The sequence below is a fragment of the Somniosus microcephalus genome, chromosome 10 (assembly GCF_052327205.1).
Source record: "Somniosus microcephalus isolate GS21.2 chromosome 10, FLI_Smic_1.0, whole genome shotgun sequence".
NCBI lineage: Eukaryota > Metazoa > Chordata > Chondrichthyes > Squaliformes > Somniosidae > Somniosus > Somniosus microcephalus.
The window spans coordinates 234,422,308-234,438,232 of record NC_140996.1 but is presented as its reverse complement, the minus strand read 5'-3'; the positions used below and the strand labels follow the sequence as shown (position 1 = coordinate 234,438,232).

The 15,925-nt window shown below is 50.0% G+C and overlaps 1 protein-coding gene across 8 annotated transcripts in view; it reads right to left on the bottom strand.

Annotated features, from left to right (window-relative positions):
• Positions 1–15,925, bottom strand: part of nup98 (nucleoporin 98 and 96 precursor) — a 205,840-nt gene that overhangs the window by 74,459 nt on the left and 115,456 nt on the right. For all 8 annotated transcript variants that reach the window (XM_085999815.1, XM_085999814.1, XM_085999812.1 and 5 more), the window contains 6 exons: positions 14,236–14,405; positions 8,150–8,287; positions 6,516–6,651; positions 5,697–5,789; positions 980–1,120; positions 171–304 (listed from right to left, as the gene is read on the bottom strand). In XM_085999815.1, coding sequence (XP_085855941.1) covers positions 171–304; positions 980–1,120; positions 5,697–5,789; positions 6,516–6,651; positions 8,150–8,287; positions 14,236–14,405 — 812 coding nt within the window. The remainder of the gene's footprint in view (positions 1–170; positions 305–979; positions 1,121–5,696; positions 5,790–6,515; positions 6,652–8,149; positions 8,288–14,235; positions 14,406–15,925) is intronic.

Sequence of the window (15,925 nt, the reverse complement as noted above, 5' to 3'; positions counted from 1 at the left end):
CCCTCGCCAGAATCTCCCCACACAATCGTACTCAATTATCATTGTTCTGCACCGACTGGAGACGTGTCCATCACTGCGAAGTGGTTGGCAGTTTACCCGGGCGAAGGTCGAGGCCCACTCACGCCCTGTAACGTGGACACACGCCCGAGGAAGCCAGTCAAGGGGCTTACCTCCTCTTTCTTCTTGGGATCAACCATGGGGTTCCTGAAGAGCGGAGAGTCTCCGAAAGGGGTGTAGGCCAGAGCGCTGAGCTGCTGCTGTAACACGGCCTGCTGCGTGGCAGAGGCATTGGGGTCAGTCAGACCTGGAACAGAGAGCCAGAGATAAAAACAGGCATAGAACGAACCAACAAACCTACATTTATACCAAGCCTTTCATGACCTCAGGATATCACAAAGCGCTTCAGAGATAGGTTTTAAAGAGCATCTTAAAATGAGAGAGGTGGAGGTGTTTAGGGAGGGAATTCCAGAGCTTGGGGCCCAGACAGCTGAAGGCACGGCCGCCAATGGTGGAGCGATGGAAAGCAGGAATCTCCTAAGGCACTTCACAGCTAGGCCTGTGGAAATTGACTGAACTGGTCAATGAAAGCGAGAGAGCAGTACTCAGAAGCTTGGAGGAAGAGAGACATTTTTCCAGGAGGTTTTTAAGAGGGTGCGCAGTGCAGAGGGGTTTAAGGAGGGAATCCCAGAAGTCGGGGAGGCCAGAATTGAAGGAGCGTAGAGATCACGGAGGGTTGTGGGGCTGGAGGAGGTTACAGAGACATGGAGGGGTTGAGGCCACGGAGGAATTTGAAAGCAAGAATGAGAATATTTTTAAAAATATAAATCGAGGCGTTGCTGGACTGGGCGCCAATGTAGGTCAAGCACTGGGGTGATGGGTGAACGGGACTTGGTGCGAGTTAGGAAACGGGCAGCAGAGGTTTGGATGAGCTGGAGTTGACCAGCGGAGGCCGCACTTGCCTGGTGCGACAGCTACTTACAGATGGGAGCCTGAGGTGCCCCGAATCCCACGCCGGCATTGGCGGCATTGAACGCCCCCGCTCCAAACGCCCCCGCTCCAAGAGTAGCGCCCAGTTTGGGCTGAGTGCTGCCGAACAAAGACGTCTGTCCGGCACCCAGAGCTAGGAAAGAAAAAAACACGGTTATAAAATAAAAAGTCATGCAAATCCAGAGCTGCAACACCGCCGACAACCGGTGGACACGGCAGCACAGTCGGGTCTCTCGTCTATCGGTCTGCTGTCGATGCCTGTCCCAGGACAGAGCGTGACTGATGGTGGGCGGGTATGTATGTGCGCCAACGCCTGCCTAATCGTGAAGCCCCAGGCGCGGCGGTTCTGTGGGGCAGGCGCGACAGACCAGCTTCCTGCCCCTTTCGTATCTTCACGGAACAGAAAGGTTGAGATTTCGGTGTCCTCTCTCTCCCCACCACACCAACTCTTGCTGGGCTACTGTTACCTAGAATTTCACAGCACAGAAACAGGCCATTCAGCCCAACTGGTCTGCGCTGGTGTTTATGCTCCGCACGAGCCTCCTCCCACCCTATCGATATAACATAATCAGGAGTAGGAGTCGGCCACTCGAGCCTGCTCCGCCATTCAATAAGATCATGGCTGACCTTCTACCTCATCGCCACCTTCCCGCCCGATCTCTATATCCCTTCATTCCCTACTGCCCAAAAATCTATCGATCTCAGCCTTGAATATACTCAACGACTGAGCCTCCACAGCCCTCTGGGGCAGAGAATTCCAAAGATTCACCACCCTCTGAGTGAAGAAATTCCTCCTCATCTCAGTCCTAAATGGCCGACCCCTTATCCTGAGACTGTGACCCCTCTGTTCTAGACTCTCCAGCTATAACCGAACCCTTTCATCCTCATATACTCATAGCGCCCCGTTAATCTATGCCAGTCGCCTCAACCAGTCCATGTGGTAGCGAATTCCCCCATTGTTGGATGGGCCCCAGCACCCTTCTGGTACCTCTCTTGACTGACCGCTCTGTGTGGGCCTGTCTATTTGCTCATGGGGGGGGGGGGCGCATCCCAGCCGAGACCATCCCAGCCCTCGCCCGGCACACACGGCCCAGCAAGGCGCACTGGAAAGTGATCTGGAAGAGGAGCCGTGGCTAGTTTCTTCCTCCTGCCACCGGCGGCCATTTAAAGGGTTTAACGCCCTCCAACAACCATAAGGTTCCTGATGAATGATACCGGGGCTGAAAGGGTTCAATTATGGGGGACAGGTCACAGAAACTAGGCTTGTATTCCCTGGAGTTTAGAAGATTAAGGGGTGATCTAATCGAGGTGTTTAAGATGATTAAAGGATTTGATCGGGTAGAGAGAGAGAAACTCTTTCCTCTGGTGGGGGGAGTCCAGAACAAGGGGGCAGAGCCTTAAAATTAGAGCCAGGCCGTTCAGGGGTGATGTCAGGAAGCACTTCTTCACACAAAGGGTGGGGGAAATCTGGAACTCTCCCCGCCCCTCAAAAGGTTGTGGATTCTGGGGCTTAATTGGAGCTTCACGACTGAGCAATATTTTTGTTGGGTAAGGGTGTCGATGGATGTGGAGCAAAGGCAGGCAAATGGAGTTGTGACACAGACCGGCCATGATCTGATTGAGTAGTGGAACAGGCTCGAGGGGCTGAATGGCCTCCACCCGTCCCTCTAGTGCCCCTACAGTTGCTCGGCAGTGAGCAGCGGACACTGGGGATCTACAGGCTGTGCCACACAGAGCAGCGGGTTCACTCAACCAGCTCAAGTGCTGCTGTTCTTGTGTCCGAGTGACTTACTCGTCCATATTCTTCTTTTGGCTGGAGGTAAGGAATAATAAGGGGAAAAAAACACTAGTGGGCGTAGTCTATAGGCCTCCGAACAGTGGCAACTCTGTTGGACGGAGTATCAATCAGGAAATAGTTGAGGCTTGTAATAAGGGAACAGCTATAATTATGGGGGATTTTAACTATCATATTAATTCGACAAATCAAATTGGGCAGGGCTGCCTTGAGGATGAGTTCATTGAGTGTATTAGGGATGGGTTTCTTGAGCAGTATGTAACTGAACCGACCAGGGGGCAAGCAACCTTAAATCTGGTCCTGTGTAACGAGACGGGATTAATTAAAAATGTCCTAGTAAAGGATCCCCTTGGAATGAGTGACCATAACATGGTTGAATTCCATATTCAATTAGAGGGTGAGAAGGTTGGATCTCAAACAAGCGTGCTAAGCTTGAATAAAGGAGACTATGAAGGTATGAGAGCGGAATTGAGTAGAGTGGATTGGGAAAATAGATTAAAGGGTAAGACGATACATGATCAGTGGTGTACATTTAAGGAGTTATTTTACAACTTCCAAAAAATATATATTCCACTGAGAAGGAAAGGGTGTAAAAGAAAAGACAGCCATCCGTGGCTAAGTAAAGAAATTAAGGATAGTATTCGACTAAAAACAAGGGCATATAAGGTAGCCAAATCTAGTGGGAGGATAGAGGATTGGGAAAACTTTAAAAGACAGCAAAAAATAACAAAAAGATTGATTAAGGGGAAGATAGATTATGAAAGTAAATTAGCAAAAAATATAAAAACAGATAGTAAGAGTTTTTATAGTTATATAAAAAGAAAAAGGGTGGCTAAAGTAAATGTTGGTCCCTTAGAGGATGAGACCGGGAAATTAATGGTGGGAAATATGGAGATGGCAAAAACACAATGAATATTTTATATCAGTCTTTACAGTAGAAGACACTAAGAATATCCCAACACTGGACAAACAGGGGGCTAAAGGAGGGGGGGGGGGGGGGGGGGGGGCGGGGGGAGGAGCTAAACACAATCAAAATCACTAAGGAAGTGGTACTCGGTAAAATAATGCGACTCAAGGCGGATAAATCACCTGGACCTGATGGCTTACATCCTAGGGTCTTGAGGGAAGTGGCGGTAGGGATTGTGGATGCATTGGTAATAATTTTCCAAAACTCCCTGGACTCGGCAAAGGTCCCGGCAGACTGGAAAACTGCTAATGTAACACCCTTATTTAAAAAGGGCAGTAGACAGAAGGCTGGAAACTATAGACCAGTTAGCCTAACATCTGTGGTAGGTAAAATTTTGAAGTCCATTATTAAGGAGACAGTAACAGGACATTTGGATAATCATAATTTAATAGGACAAAGTCAGCATGGTTTTATGAAGGGGAAGTCATGTTTGACAAATTTGCTGGAGTTCTTTGAGGAAGTAACATATCGGGTGGATAAAGGGGAACCAGTGGACGTAGTGTATTTAGACTTCCAAAAGGCATTTGACAAGGTGCCACACAAAAGATTATTGCTTAAGATAAAAAATCACGGGATTGGGGGTAATATTCTGGCATGGATAGAGGATTGGCTATCTAACAGAAGGCAGAGAGTTGGGATAAATGGTTCATTCTCAGACTGGCAATCAGTAACTAGTGGTGTTCCGCAGGGGTCAGTGCTGGGTCCCCAACTCTTTACAATCTATATTAACGATTTGGAGGAGGGGACCGAGTGTAACATATCAAAGTTTGCAGATGATACTAAGATGGAAGGGAAAGTAGTGAGTGAGGAGGACATAAAAAACCTGCAAGGGGACATAGACAGGCTAAGTAAGTGGGCAGAGATTTGGCAGATGGAATACAATACTGGAAAGTGTGAGGTTATGCACTTTGGCAGGAAAAATCGTAGAGCAAGTTATTATCTTAATGGCAAGAAACTGGAAAGTACTGAAGTACAAAGGGATCTGGTGGTCCTGGTGCACGAAACTCAAAAGGTTAGTATGCAGGTGCAGCAAGTGATTAAGGCGGCCAATGGAATGTTGGCTTTCATTGCTAGGGGGATAGAATATAAAAATAGGGAGGTATTGCTTCAGTTGTACAAGGTATTGGTGAGACCGCACCTGGAATACTGCGTACAGTTTTGGTGTCCATACTTAAGAAAGGACATACTTGCTCTCGAGTCAGTACAAAGAAGGTTCACTCGGTTAATCCCGGGGATGAGGGGATGGACATACGAGGAGAGGTTGAGTAGATTGGGACTCTACTCATTGGAGTTCAGAAGAATGAGAGGCGATCTTATTGAAACATACAAGATTGTGAAGGGGTTGGATCGGGTGGATGCGGGGAGGATGTTCCCGATGATGGGTGAAACTAGAACTAGGGGGCATAGTCTTAGAATAAGGGGCTGCTCTTTCAAAACTGAGATGAGGAGGAACTACTTCACTCAGAGGGTGGTAGGTCCATGGAATATGCTGCCCCAAAAAGCTGTAGAAGCTACATTACATAAATTTAAAACAGAAATAGAGAGTTTCCTAGAAGTAAAGGGAATTAAGGGTTACGGGGAGCGGGCAGGAATTTGGACATGAGTCTAGGTTCGGATCGGTCATGGCCCTGTGGGTAGCGGAGCGGGCCCAGGGGCCGTGTAGCCTGATCCTGCTCCTATTTCGTGTGTCTAATTCTGTTAGATTCAGGAGATGGTTCTGTGATAGTGGATTGGCGGTTAGGATCAGATCAGCCATGATCTTATTGAATGGCGGAGCAGGCTCGAGGGGCCGATTGGCCTACTCCTGCTCCTATTTCTTATGTTCTTATGTTTTGGGTGAAGGGGGGGGTGAAAGTGAACACCTGACACCTGCCTCAATATATCCCTCATCCTGGCTCAGACTAGCTGTGGAACCAGTGGTTACTGCACCCTCTCCGAACAGCTGACCTGATCCGAATCCAGCTCCGAGTGTAGTTCCGAGGGCTCCGGCTGTGGGTTTAGTTCCGAACAGACCACCAGTCGCTGCATTCGCTCCAAACCCTGGAAAAACCAGACCCAAAGCACCGGGTCACACTGAGTAACCTTTCAAGTAAACCACACTGTCCCGCGCACACCCCTACACACCTTGCCCCCCTCTCCACACACAGACACACACCTGTCCACGGTACCACAGCAGATCGGTTAGTACCAGCACATGGACAGGTTAACGGGGGTCAGAGATTTAAACTGCGCCACTGGCTCCCAAGGCTCCACGGTGAGCACCCAAGTGACCAGAGAAGTCAGAAGGCCCGGACACTGGTGCAGGGTAAGTTTTGGGGTGGGGAAACAGAGTGCAGCGCCGGCAGACATACTCAAAGCCGAGCTCACGCACAGACAATGACAATTTGGACGAGGGACCTGTGGGACACCAGCAAGAGTCCGCACTTTAAGGCGAGGAGGGGGGCGAGAAAAATCCAAATTTCAAATAACTGGTGCAAACTCGTATCCAAGCGTTCAGATCCGGGCACCGCACCTCAGGAAGGCAGTATTGGGCTTGGAGTGGGTGCAGCGTAATGATCGGCAGGCCATCGAAATTCCCGGGAAGCAGAGAGCGCGGGTTGCTTCCATTGGGAAAGTGTTCCCGTGGAAGGAGGTTGGAGGCCTCGACGTGAGCCGGCTGCATTTGATAACTGGGGGGGGGGGGGGGAACCGGAAGCTGGGACTGTCGGGGTGTTTGGGGGGAGGGTAGGGGAAGCTTGGAATCCTTTGTTTTTTTTTTACACGCACCAAAGCTCGACGGGTTGGCACCGGCTCCGATGGTCAGGTTTGGCTTGTTACCGAACAGTCCAGCACCAGCTGTGCCGAAGGTGGAGGCACTCGTCGTCGCCGTCCCGAATCCGGCTGGTTTGTTAGCAAACAGGGTCTGCAGAGAGAGAGAGAATACGGTTCAGAAACACAGACTGTCAGAGCCAGTCTAGCCCGATTTATCCTCGGGCCAAGGGGCAGTCCCATTTTACAGCTCGATAACCGATCCTTTCCTTCTCCTCCGCCCACCAAGCTCCAGATACCCCAACACTCATGGAATCATAGAATAGTACAGCACAGGAGGAGGCCATTCGGCCCATCGCGTCTCTTCCCAAGAGCAATCCAGTTAGTCCCACTCCCTCGCTCTTTTAGCCCTGCAATGTTTTCTCCTTCAAGTATTTATCCATCTCCCTTTTGAAGGCTCTATTGACTCTGTATCCACCGCCCTATCAGGCAGCGCATTCCAAATCCTAACCACTCGCTGCGTAAAGAAGTTTACCCTCCTGTCGCCTCTGGTTCTTTTGCCAATCACCTTAAATTTGGTTCTCCCTCCATCCCTGCAGCCTGACTGCTGAAATCAAAGGCTCCTCACAACGTCTCCAACCCTCAGCCCCACTGGTCCGTGTCGGTGTTTCTGCTCCACACCAGCCTCCTCCCACCCCTCTTCATCTCACCCTATCAGCATATCCTTCCATTCCTTTCTGTCTCGTGTTTATCCAGCTTTCCCTTAAATGCGATTCGCCTCAGCCACTCCCTGTGGTAGCGAGTTCCACATTCTCACCACTCTCTGGGTAAAGAAGTTTCTCCTGAATCCCCCATTGGATTTATTAGTAAATAAGAACATAAGAAATAGGAGCAGGAGTCGGCCATTTGGCCCCTCGAGCCTGCTCCGCCATTCAATGAGATCATGGCTGATCTTCTGCCTCAACTCCATTCACCGGCCCTATCGCCATATCCCTCGATGCCCTTACTAGTCAGAAATCTATCGACTTCTGTTTTGAATACACCCAATGACTGAGCCTCCACAGCCCTCTGGGGTAGAGAATTCCAAAGATTCACCACCCTCTGTGTGAAGAAATTTCTAGTGACCATCTTATATTGATGGCCCCTAGTTCTGGTCTCCCTCACAAGTGGAAACATTTTCTCTGTGTCTACCCTATTAACTCCTTCATAATTTTCAAGACCTCTATCAGGTCACCCCTCAGCCTTCTGAGAGAGAAAAGCCCCAGCCTGTTCAGTCTTTCCTGATGGGGATAACCTCTCAGTTCTGGGATCATCCTTGTAAATCTTTTTGGACCCTCACTGGTGTCTCTATATCCTTTTTATAATATGGAGACCAGAACTGTGCACAGTAACTTCAAATGCGGTCTTACCAAGGTTTGAGACAAGTTTAACACAACTTCTCTGCTTTTCAATTCTATTAGTCTACAAAATGAACCCCAGTGCTCGGTTTGCATTATTTTATGGCCTTGTTAACCTGCGTCGCCGCTTTTAATAATTTGTGAATTGGAATGATTACTGTGGGGCTGGGGGAGATCGGCCGTCTTCACTTCAGTTGTCCCAGAAAAGCGCGGCACGTGGCAAACTTACAAAGTGTCCGGCGCTCCCACACTTACGTTGTTGACGTTAGTGAAAGCAGCGTTGGTGTTGCCGAACAGGCCGCCTCCTGTGCCAAACGCGGCCCCGGTGCTGGTGTTGGTGTTGGTTCCAAAAATCCCCCCGGATTGAGAGACCGGGGCGGTTCCGAATAAACTCTGTGGGGAGCGGAGGGCGAGGTTAGAGCTCAGAGACCAACACACAAAGAACTTGCATTTCTAGAGCGCCTTTCACAACCTCGGGGCGTCCCGAAGTGCTTTACAGCCAATGAAGTACTCCATCATAGAATCAGAGACATTTACAGCACAGAAGGAGGCCATTCGGCCCATCGTGTCTGCGCCGGCCGACAAAGAGCTCTCCAGCCTAATCCCACTTTCCAGCTCTTGGTCCGTAGCCCTGTGGGTTCCGGCACTTCACGTGCATATCCAAGTACTTTTTAAATGTGATGAGGGTTTCTGCCTCGACCACCCTTTCAGGCAGTGAGTTCCAGACCCCCACCACCCTCTGGGAAAGAATTTCTCCTCAAATCCCCTCTAAATCTCCGACCAATTACTTTAAATCTCTGCCCCCTGGTTATTGACCCTTCTGCTAAGGGAAATAGGTCCTTCCTATCCACTCTATCTAGGCCCCTCATAATTTTATACATCTCAATTAAATCTCTCCTCAGCCGCCTCTGTTCTAAAGAAAACAACCTCAGCCTATCCAGTCTTTCCTCATAGCTAAAATTCCCCAGTCCTGGCAACATCCTGGTAAATCTCCTCTGCACCCTCTCTAGTGCAATCACATCCTTCCTGTAATGTGATGACCAGAACTGCACGCAGTACTCTAGCTGTGACCTAACTAGTGTTTTATACAATTCAAGCATAACCTCCCTGCTCTTATATTCTATGCCTCGGCTAATAAAGGCAAGTATCCCGTATGCCTTCTTAACCACCTTATCTACCTGTCCTGCTACCTTCAGGGATCTGTGGACATGCACTCCAAGGTCCCTCTGATCCTCTACACTTTTCAGTGTCACTCTCCAGGTGAGCAGAGGAAACGCTTCAAGGACACCCTCAAAGCTTCCTTGAAAAAGTGTAACATCCCCACCGACACCTGGGAATCCTTGGCCCAAGACCGCACAAAGTGGAGGAGAAGCATCCGGGAAGGCGCCGAACACCTCGAGTCTCTTCGCCGGGAGCAAGCGGAAGCCAAGCGCAGGCAGCGCACGTCAACCCAAGCACCCCACCCACCCGCCCCTTCAACCACCATCTGCCCCACCTGTGACAGAGACTGTCGGTCCCACATTGGACTCATCAGTCACCTGAGAACTCATTTTTAATGTGGAAGCAAGTCAGCCTTGGTTCCGAGGGACTGCCCAAGAAGAAGACGACGACCATTTAATGTGTGTTCCCTTGCCTTGTTAGCCCTCCCCAAATGCATTACCTCACACTTCTCCAGATTGAATTCCATTTGCCACTGTTCTGCCCACCTGACCAGTCCACTGATATCGTCCTGCAGTCTACAGCTTTCTTCATCATCAACCACACGGCCAATTTTTGTATCATCTGCAAACTTCTTAATCAAACTTCCTACATTCAAGTCCAATCATCATTGTTATATACTGTACCACAAAAAGCAAAGGACCCAGTACTGAGCCCTGTGGAACCCCACTAGAAACAGCCTTCTAGTCACAAAAACACCTGTCGACCATTACCCTTTGTTTCCTGCCTCAGCCAATTTTGGATCCAACTTGCCACTTGTCTTGGATCCCATGGGCTTTTACTTTCATGACCAGTCTGCCATACTTTTTGAAGTGTAGTCATTGTTGTAATGTAGGAAACACAGTAGCCAATTTGCACACAGCAGGATCCCACAAATAGCAGTGTGATAATGACCAGATCATCTGTTTTTAGCGATTTTGGTTGAAAGATAAAATATTGGGCCCCAGGACACCGGGCAGAACTCCCCTGTTCTTCGAATAGTTCCGTCGGATCTTTAATGCCACCCAAGAGGGCAGACGGGGCCTCGGTTTAACGTCCCATCTGAAAGACGGCACCTCAGACAGTGCAGCACTCCCCCAGTACTGCCCCTTCGACAGTGCAGCACTCCCTCAGTATTGCACTGGGGTCACAGTTTAGATTTTGTGCTCAAGTCCCTGGTATCATAAGATTTAGATTAGCAATGGAGAGGAGCAAGGAACAATCTAGAGTGGAACTTCTAAACTGGAATAGGACTAACTTCAGTGAGATGCCAAAGGATCTAGCCAGGGTAAAATGGAACCAAAGACTGACAGGAAAAACTGTAACAGAACAATGGGTGATCTTTAAGGAGGAGATGTTCCAAGTACAGGCTAGGTACATTCCAACAAGAGGGAAGGGCTCCTTGGATGACAAGGGAGATAGAGAAGATGATGAAACAAAAAAAAGGTGTATGATGCATGTCAGGTGATTCTTCAAGGGAGAACCAGACCAAATACAGTAAGTTGAGAGGGGAAGTGAAGATGAAAATAAGATTGGCAAAGAGAGAATATGAGAGTAGAATGGCGGTTAACATAAAAGGGGACAAAGAAGGTGATATATACTTAGAGGCGCAGGGCAAGGCTAGAATACTCAGAGTACTTTGTATTGGTGTTTACTAAGGAGGTGGATGCTGACAAAATATCAGTAGTGGAAAAGGTAGAAGCAATGGAAGGGGTGAAAATTAATAGACAGGATGTACTAGAAAGGCTGGGTATGCTTAGAGTGGATAAGTCGCCTGGTCCAGATAGCTTGCATCCCAGGTTGCTAAGGGAATCGGGGGAGGAGATAGCGGAAGGGCTTGCCATAATTTTCCAATCTTCCCTAGATGTGGGGGAGGTGCCTGAGGATTGGAAAGTGGCAAATGTGACACCAGTGTTCAAGAAAGGGTGCAAGGACAATCCTAGTAACTACAGGCCGGTCAGTTTAACATCAGTGGTGGGTAAAGTTTTAGAAACAATAATCAAGGAAAAATTAGTAGACACTTGGAGAGGTTTAATCTAATTAAGGAGAGCCAACACGGATTTGTAAAAGTCAGATCGTGTTTGACTAATCGAATTGAATTTTTTGATGAAGTAACAGAGAGGATTGATGAAGGGAATGCAATGGATGTTGTCTACATGGATTTTCAGAAGGCGTTTGACAAAGTACCACATAGAAGGCTGGTTAACGAAATTGAGGCTCACGGAATAGGTGGGTCAGTGGCAGCTTGGATAAGGAATTGGCTTAAGGACAGGAATCAGCAAGTTGTGGTAAATGGCTGTTTTTCAGACTGGAGGATGGTAGACAGTGGTGTTCCCCAAGGGCCAGTGCTGGGGCCACTGCTTTTATATATAAATGACCTGGATATTGGAATACAGAGTAGAATTTCTAAATTTGCCGATAACACCAAACTTGGGGGTGTGGCAAACAGTGAGGATGATACCAATCAACTGCAACAGGACATAGAAAGGCTAGCAGAATGGGCAGACAAGTGGCAGATGGAATTTAATACAGAGAAGTGTGAGGTGATGCATTTTGGCAGAAGGAACAGGGAGAGGCAATATACACTTAATGGCACAGTTTTAAAGAGTGTGCCGAGACAGAGGGACCTGGGAGTTAATGTGCATAGGTCCCTGAAAGTGGCGGGACATATTGAGAGAGTGGTTAACAAAGCATATGGGATCTTGGGTTTCATAAATAGAGGTATTGAGTACAAAAGTAGAGAAGTTATGTTGAATCTTTATAAAGCGCTGGTTAGGCCACAGCTGGAGTATTGCGTCCAGTTCTGGTCACCACACTTTAGGAAGGATGTGAAGGCCCTTGAGAGGGTGCAGAGGAGATTTACCAGAATGGTTCCGGGGATGGGGGATCTTAGCTACAAGGACAGGTTGGAGAAGCTGGATTTGTTTTCATTAGAGCAAAGGAGATTGAGGGGTGATTTGATAGAGGTGTACAAGATTATGACGGGTTTGGATAGGCTGGACGGGGAAAGGCTGTTCCCACTAGTTGATGGTACAAGGACTAGGGGACACAGATTTAAGGTTTGGGGCAAGAGTTCCAGGGGAGATTTGAGGAAAAACTTTTTTACGCAGCGAGTGGTGAGGACCTGGAACTCGCTGCCGACGGAAGTGGTGGAAGCGGAGACACTCAATGTTTTCAAGGGGAAACTGGATAGGCACTTGAGGGAAATAAACTTGCAGGGCTACGGGGATAGAGCGGGGGAATGGGACTGACTGGATTGCTCTACAGAGAGCCGGCACCGACTCGATGGGCCTCCTTCTGTGCCGTTATGACTATGAGACTTAAACCCACGACCTTCTGACTCAGATGAGGGCTACCCACTGAGCCACGGCACGCACGGGGAGGGTTGGGGCATAACAGGCACCAGTTACATCTGCCCGCACTCCTGTTGGCCAGCCGCAGGATAAATTCCAGCTTCAAGACTGAGAGTTAAGAGAGTAACTAAAGGCTTTTATTAACAAAAGAATGAAGGTCTGCCTCGAGTGGTCGACCGGTCCAGAAATACAAAGGGCCGGGGAGCAGTCACCTTTATACTAGGACTTGTGGGAGGAGTCAGCCGAGGCATGTCCACAGTGGAATACAAACAGTGGTTTACCACAGCGCCCCACTCCCAATAGAGCATTTTCTTTTTTTATTCGCTTATGGACGTGGGCTTCGCTGGCAATGCCAGCATTTATTGCCCCTCCCCAATTGCCCTCGAGAAGGTGGTGGTGAGCCGCCTTCTTGAACCGCTGCAGTCCGTGTGGTGAAGGTACTCCCACAGTGCTGTTAGGGAGGGAGTTCCAGGATTTTGACCCAGCGACGATGAAGGAACGGCGATATATTTCTAAGTCAGGATGGTGTGTGACTCGGAGGGGAACTTGGAGATGATGGTGTCCCCATGCGCCTGCTGCCCTTGTCCTTCTAGGTGGAAGAGGTTGCGGGTTTGGGAGGTGCTGCCGAAGAAGCCTTGGCGAGTTGCTGCAGTGCATCTTGTAGATGGTACACACTGCAGCCACGGTACACTGGTCTGGAGGGAGTGAATGTTTAAGGTGGTGGATGGGGTGCCAATCAAGTGGGCTGCTTTGTCCTGGATGGTGTCGAGCGTCTCGAGTGTTGTTGGAGCTGCACTCATCCAGGCAAGTGGAGAGTATTCCATCACACTCCTGACTTGTGCCTTGTAGATGGTGGAAATGCTTTGGGGAGTCAGGAGGCGAGACACTCGCTGCAGAATACCCAGCCCCTGACCTGCTCTTGCTGCCACAGTATTTGTGTTGCTGCAGAACACTCATTTTTTTTCCTCTATGAAGGAGGAGGAAAAGCACTGATGTTTCCAGAGCGTGTTTCACACCTTCAGGATGTCCCACACAGTCAGTGAATTATTTTGGAGGTGCAACTGCTGTCTTGTAGGCAAAGGCGGCAGCCAATTTGCACACAGCAAGATCCCACAAACACCAAAAGGGAGAGTGCCGACCAGTTAATCTGATTTTTTTTTTGTGGCAATGTTGGCCAGATACTGCCATGGGACCTTACCCGAGAACTGAAACAGGCAGAAGGGACCATGATTCACATCTGAAAGATGGCACCGGACAGGTGGAACAGCAGGCGGCCATGCAGCCGCTCGAGCCTGCTCCGCCATTCAATGAGATCGGGGCTGATCTGTATCGGAACTCCATCTACCCGCCTTGGTTCCGTATCCCTCAATTCCCTTACGCAACAAAAATCGACCGATCTCAGTTTAGAAATTTTCAATTGACCCCCAACATTCACAGCTTTCTGGGGGTGGAGAGAGTTCCAGATTTCCACCCCCCTTTGTGTGAAGAAGTGCTTCCTGACATCACCCCTGAACGGCCGGGCTCTAATTTTAAGGTTCTGCCCCCTTGTTCTGGACTCCCCCCACCAGAGGAAATAGTTTCTCTCTCTCGACCCGATCAACTCCTTTAATCTTCTTAAACACCTCGATTAGATCATCCCTTAATCTTCTAAACTCGAGGGAACACAAGCCCAGTCTGAGCAACCTGTCCTCGTAATTTAACCCTTTCAGCCCACTGGGGAAGTTAAACAGCAACGACTGACTGAACCGCCGTTCACTGCCAGGCCGCCCGGCGCTCACCCGATGATCTTACCATGCTGCTGGTGTTTGGCTGACCCATGGTGTTAGCGTTGCCGAATCCGAAGCCGGTGCTCTGCGTGGTGGTGGCCAGGCCGAAGGGCTTGTTCCCGAAGAGGCCGGTGGTGGGCTGCGGCTGTGCTTGCCCGAAGAGGCCCCCCGTGGCTGCGCCGAACGCACCGGTACCTGAAACACAGACATCCCGACGTCAGCGGAGGGCAGCGACTGCACCTCGAGGGCAGGGAGAGGAATCCCCCGTGGGATTTCACCTTCGCCCCCGCCCACCCTCTTGTAGGCGTCCAGACAACCCCCAACCACAGGCACTTTCAAACTCGTTTCCACTCGTGCACAGACTTGCCTCTCCGCTTGTAGCCTGACTGTAGCTGTTGTACTTTCTGTAAGAAAACACCCAACATACAAGCCTCCCACGAACATACAGGGTTAGCTGCATCTAGTCCCCTCCTCTCCCCCTGCAATAAATGTCACTAAGTAAATGAGAAGATGCCGCTCACTACTTACATGATATTACAAGTCAGAAGCTGGAAGTTTTCACAAGGTATATTGCACTTATAACTGAGCTTATAGAAAGAAAGATTTTACATTTATATAGCACCTTTCACAGCCACCAGACATCCCAAAGAGCTTTACAGCCAATGAAGTACTTTTTGAATTGCAGTCACTGTTGTAATGTAGGAAAAGCAGCAGCCAATTTGCGCACAGCAAGCTCCCACAAACAGCAATGTGATAATGACCAGATAATCTGTTTTTAGTGATGTTGATTGAGGGATAAATATTGCCCCAGGACACCAGAGAACTCCCCTGCTCTTCTTCAAAGGGCCATGGGATCTTTTACGTCCACCCGAGGGGGCAGATGGGGCCTCGGTTTTAACGTCTCAGCCGAAAGACGGCACCTCCGACAGTGCGGCGCTCCCTCAGTACTGCCCCTCTGACAGTGCGGCGCTCCCTCAGTACTGCCCCTCCGACAGTGCGGCGCTCCCTCAGTACTGACCCTCCGACAGTGCGGCGCTCCCTCAGTACTGCCCCTCCGACAGTGCAGCGCTCCCTCAGTACTGCCCCTCCGACAGTGCGGCGCTCCCTCAGTACTGCCCCTCCGACAGTGCGGCGCTCCCTCAGTACTGACCCTCCGACAGTGCGGCGCTCCCTCAGTACTGCCCCCTCTGACAGTGCGGCGCTCCCTCAGTACTGCCCCTCCGACAGTGCGGCGCTCCCTCAGCACTGCCCCTCCGACAGTGCGGCGCTCCCTCAGTACTGCCCCTCCGACAGTGCGGCGCTCCCTCAGTACTGCCCCTCCGACAGTGCGGCGCTCCCTCAGTACTGCCCCCTCCGACAGTGCGGCGCTCCCTCAGTACTGCCCCTCCGACAGTGCGGCGCTCCCTCAGTACTGCCCCTCCGACAGTGCGGCGCTCCCTCAGTACTGCCCCTCCGACAGTGCGGCGCTCCCTCAGTACTGCCCCTCCGACAGTGCGGCACTCCCTCAGTACTACCCCTCCGACAGTGCGGCACTCCCTCAGTACTGCACTGGGAGTGCCAGCCTGGATTTTGTGCTAAGTCTCTGGAGTGGGACTTGAACCGACAACCTACTGACTCCAAGAGAGAGAGTGCTGCCCACTGAGCCACAGCCGACACTCATCAGTTTATTTCAAACCGGGTGAAAGATAAAATGGAGTTAAACGTTTACTATGTAT